Source organism: Montipora foliosa, chromosome 8, assembly GCF_036669935.1.
Source record: "Montipora foliosa isolate CH-2021 chromosome 8, ASM3666993v2, whole genome shotgun sequence".
NCBI lineage: Eukaryota > Metazoa > Cnidaria > Anthozoa > Scleractinia > Acroporidae > Montipora > Montipora foliosa.
In genome coordinates, this window is record NC_090876.1 from 2114313 (window position 1) to 2119312 (window position 5000).

At 40.2% G+C, this 5000-nt stretch overlaps 1 protein-coding gene across 1 annotated transcript in view; it reads left to right on the forward strand.

Moving 5' to 3' along the window:
- The first annotated feature begins 4621 nt into the window (after window positions 1–4621).
- Window positions 4622–5000, forward strand: part of LOC137968190 (uncharacterized) — a 2730-nt gene continuing 2351 nt past the window's right edge. Inside the window, exon 1 of the mRNA XM_068814817.1 lies at window positions 4622–5000. This exon is cut by the window's right edge and continues 984 nt beyond it. Coding sequence (XP_068670918.1) covers window positions 4622–5000 — 379 coding nt within the window.

Genomic DNA, 5000 nt, shown 5'->3' on the forward strand with positions numbered 1-5000 from the left:
GTCTTTCCGAAACTGGCACCAATCACCGCATTGACCATGCTCACCATATGCATGTTGTACAATGTTCAATATAGCATTACGGACCCCTTCTGGATTTCCTTTATTTTGGCTGAGCGCATAGGCAAAGCACTTCTAAAGGTACTTAATCACTTGGCTTGTAAGTTTTTTCTCTTGCTGTTGTAGCTTGTAAAGTCGAGTACCTAAGTTAAATTGGAGATTTGTGTTACTCTTTAAATCTGCATTATTACTGATAACCATTACTAATGGTGTATGTTATTTTATTTTTCATGGTTAAGTATGGACTAGTATTTGTACATGCAAGTGGCAGATGTTGGCACAGGGTCCAGAGGAGATATGTTTGTCGTTAGAACATCAAAACCCGTCGAAAACATCTGAAATAATGGGTTATTTTGATCGCGTTGACGATCGCGTTACAGTTTCGTTACACATTCTGTATACCGCAAACCAAGAGGCTGAGGGCTCGCAAGATCGGCTTACAGTATATAAAATACGGAAAGGGAGGAAACTTGTACCACGTGACTTCGTTCGATGTGAACCGCAGCACTTGGTGACGGAAGTGAATTGGGACCGGCAACGCAAAAGCAACAGACCGTTACTAATTCGAGAATCAAAACATCAGCTGTGGAGGGAGTTTTAAAATAATGGCGGCTTCTCCCTTGAAAAGACCCGTTCCGTTGCGCGAAAAGCAGCCGGACGAGAAGAGATCCAAAGTATCGAACAGAGAAAAACACGTGTTTGTTTCTAAATGGTAAAATATCTGCCCAGTTGGCTTTTGAACGTGAGCCACAAATTACCGTGTTTGATTTTTCCCTGATCGAACTTGACTATTTTACCTGCAGGCTTTCAATGAATTATCGAAGAGACCAACAAAACTTTATTTCCGTACAAGAAATACTAGACGACTATGTAAATAGCAGCTCCGAAAAGGAAAATTTTCCATTGCAAGTCAAAGAACTGGGGATTATTTTAAAGGAGGCCTTTCCACAGGCGAGTAGAGTCCAGCGAAGAGTTAACGGTGGCCGAGTATGGCACTACCCACTTTCAAAAACCTCAAGATTGGAAGAAGACCGTGTGAAATGGGAAGACTTGCCAGCTTTCACAAAAGAATTCGATTAGCTTTTATCTAGCTCTAGCGACGATTTCTTTGAGTGGATAAAAGTCCAGTCACAAGATCTATGCGAAGGCAGCCGAGTTTTAACTGAAGTAAAGATCTTTAAAGACTGGACATTTGTTGTACACGTCAACAGTCAAAAAGTTGCAAAAGAAACCATTGGTGTTTTCGAACTTGGGGCATCTTAAAATTACTTCCGATCTTGCGCACATTTACTTTATCGCGTCATTTCCGTCACCATATGTTGCGGTGCTTACCGAACGAAACCTCTCTCTCGAAGCCGTAAATTTCGGTCGCCGAAAATGAATTTGAACGCTTTCTTATGCCGTTTTCCTTCAGTATTTGGCAAATACATAACAATTCTAGATCACGTTAGTAAAATCAGGCAATTTAATTTAATTCCATCTGAGTTTCAGGGATTCGAAAATCGGCCCCAAATTAGTTTCCTCCCTTTCCGTATTTTATATACTGTAAGCCGATCTTGCGAGCCCTCAGTCTCTTGGTTTGCGGTATACAGAATGTGTAACGAAACTGTAACGCGATCGTCAACGTTTTCGACGGGTTTTGATGTTCTAAAGACAAACATATCTCCTCTGGACCCTGTGATGTTGGGAGTCCCTCAAGATTGCATCAACACCAAAAAACCTATCCTTTGTTTATGACAATGCAACAGTACCAAGTGATTTTTTTGCATGGTTGACATCACTCCATTTCTCGACTTGGTGGTCTACTTGTTGTCGCACCATAGCCATGGTGGTGCTGTCATCATCTCCTATGATAGTAGATACTTGAAATGTATCATCCTTCTGGGTGTTTAACATTTCCACAGCCAGATCAGACTCCATTCCTTTTGAACTGCCACCCCAGTTAGCTCGACAGTCATGATGTTTTGCTCCAAGTCCAGATGACTTTTTGTTGCTGCAAACTCTGCAGTGCATCACTCTGGTACCCACAGCAATCACCTTGCCCGTTTCCTTTCCAATCAGACTTCCATGACCTGCAATGCAGATTGTAATAAGTTGAGCTGTCAAAAATCGGTATATAAACTAATTTTATCACTATTTTATAAAGGAAGTCTCAGCTTGCAGAGTTAAGGTCAGAGAAATTGAGTATTATTTACCTGATAGGCTGTTGTAGGTTTTGCCATTGCTTCGTCTCTGCCAAGCCATATCATATGAGGCAGTGAGGTGAGTCACTTCTGAAAGACTTGCTTCTGCTAAATCAGCACTGTCAAGATGTTGGGAAAATTGATAAGAGTGGAGAATTGTTGGTTAATTATGCATTGGTTATCATGTGTTAGCTAGTTTTCAATAAAACCTAATGAATTGCAGCTCGGATCAATCAAATTATGGTCTCAAATCACACTTGTGATTTTATATTGGATGTAAATAAACAATAATTGTTATTAGCTTAATTCAATATAATGCGAGATGAAAACAGCAAAAAAACATTCTGACAAAATTTTACTTGAAGCAGGATTTCAAATTTATGATTGAAGTAAAAGCCTTTACTCCTTTATTTCTTCGCTAAAAGAAATTTTTTTCGTTCATTATGCCCTTATTGAAAATTTTGTTGACCTGTTTCCTCGGTGGTCCACATCTTAAATGGTTGCCTAAACACACTTATACCGTGCTTTCTTTTACCCTTTTATGATATAAAAGGTGAAAAAGCTTCTGTAACTTTATTGCATAATGACGTGGATTACAATTTATTTGTGGTTAGTGATGAGAAGCTCTTTGCAATTTTTTTGGCCAAATAATCTTTAACAAGTAAGTTGATTATTTCGTGAGGTGATAATACTACATACAGCCAGAGAGTTAACGCACGTGTACCATTGTATTAAATTCTAAGGCAGCTAAAAGGGCAGGGGTTCAGTAACTGTGCCTTTAGAGTAGCTTTATTATTGGAAAACAAAGCATAAAAGTGTAAGTGACAAATTCAATTATTTATAAGCAGACCTCTTCTCGATCTCTTCACGCAATGCTTTTTCCACGGTTTTTGTTGCCAAACTTTCCAACCCCTTCCCAGCTTCCCGTTCTCTTCTCTTTAAGGTCTTATGATGGATAAATGGTACATTTATCGCTGCCAACAAATTATTTACATGTGCCTCTCCGACACCGGCGTGCAACATTCCTAAAAAAATGAGCCTTGCAATAGCTTGAGTATGTGAGCACCACAAAATATTACAAATAAACTCGTCTACTATATGCAGTTTAAATTCTTTCAAAACTTACTGCTGCAAGATAAACATATATCTTTAAAGCTCGGGAACACAAGATGAAATAAAACAGAAGTCACGAACAAGAAATTTTTACCTACCCGTGGCTAGTTTTGTATTCACATCATAAATCGGCACTCCGCGACGTGCATCAGCTGATCGATGACTTTTACCGGTGCGCACAGTATTTAACTGTCCGCAGCTGCACTGGATGTATAGTAAACTTGCCAGCCCATATCTTCTTTCAGCAAGGACATTTTTTAGTTGTATGGGTTGTTGACAACAACTACACGATTCTAAACCCTCTGCTAACATCCCTAACCCTACGACCCTTCGTCCATCATCCCACGACACTTCACGTTCACTGCCTTCATTGACCGGCTCCTTTTCGCCTTCAGAGCATTGTTGACTTACAATTCGAACCTTTACAGCGCGAAATTTTCGTCGGTCTAGTTCACTTCCCTTTATGAATCTCCCACTTTTACTTCTTTTTGACTTTGTGTCGCGGACGCCATATTTGTTTACAAACTTTGCGTGACATATTTTCCTCGCGCGGCGCTCGCGAACTCGCACGCAATGATTACGTGAGATGCTCAGAAAAAGTTGCGCACGAACAATTAACGCGAACGTCCTTAAATCGAAGACTCGTGGTACTGGAATACTGTTTTGACATGTGCTTGAAAGAATTGTTTCATCCCAGGATCATTTTAGGAGCTGAGGTTCCAACGAAACGGGAAGGTGAATAATTTTTGAAGCGTCTGCTTCATTGGTGTGCTAAAAAAAAAATTAGTTTGATTTTGACGAATTTTGCCGAAGTTCTTTTGTCCAAAGGATTGCGTTTGAAATTCGTTTGCTCCAGTTCCGAGCAGTGAGGCTCGCACGGAAGTCGGCAATTGAGATGTAATGTTCGTGGTGAAAATAAGTTTGTTTGTCTTGGCCGGAGAAATTGAAATCGCGGAAAATTTGTAGTGCGTGTGTACTGTCTTTAATGTTGTCATAGACTTTTTCGCCTAGTTTCGTGACTTTAGGACTTTGAACTCTGTCACGCGGACTGTCATGTTTTTGAGCATGTGATCTGTATTGAACATGTGATTTTGTGTTTTTTTTAGATCGATCAGAATTTTGAGATTGAGAAATTATATTTCGGGCGGTTTGGAATTCCGCATGTATTTAGCTGGATTTGTCAGATATTCGTTGGAATTGGAGGTCCATTAAAGGAGAAGACAAAAAATTATATTACAAGTGGTCCACCGAGCCGGATTTTGGCGGAAATGTCGGGCAAATTGGCCAAGAATAAGAAGATACGCGAAGGACAGCGAACACACGCTACGAAAGTGCTTGCAAGCATGAATGAAGTTTTGACAGAATACGATGGTTCTAGGAGTGCAAAAGACAAGATCACTCAACTCAGCATCGCTTTGAATGAAAAGCTGGTGACATTGAAGGCACTGGACGAATCTATTTTATCTGCAGTCGACGATGGAGAAATTGAAAGCGAAATTAATGCGTCTGAAAATTTTCGCGCGCAAATTCACGAAGTGCTAGTTAAATTACAGAGTTGTCAAGTCGCTCACGACGAGCAGGAAAATGTACAGAAGCAAGAAACTCACCAGGAGCCAAAATCGAGTGGAAACAAGTCTAAGCTGCCGA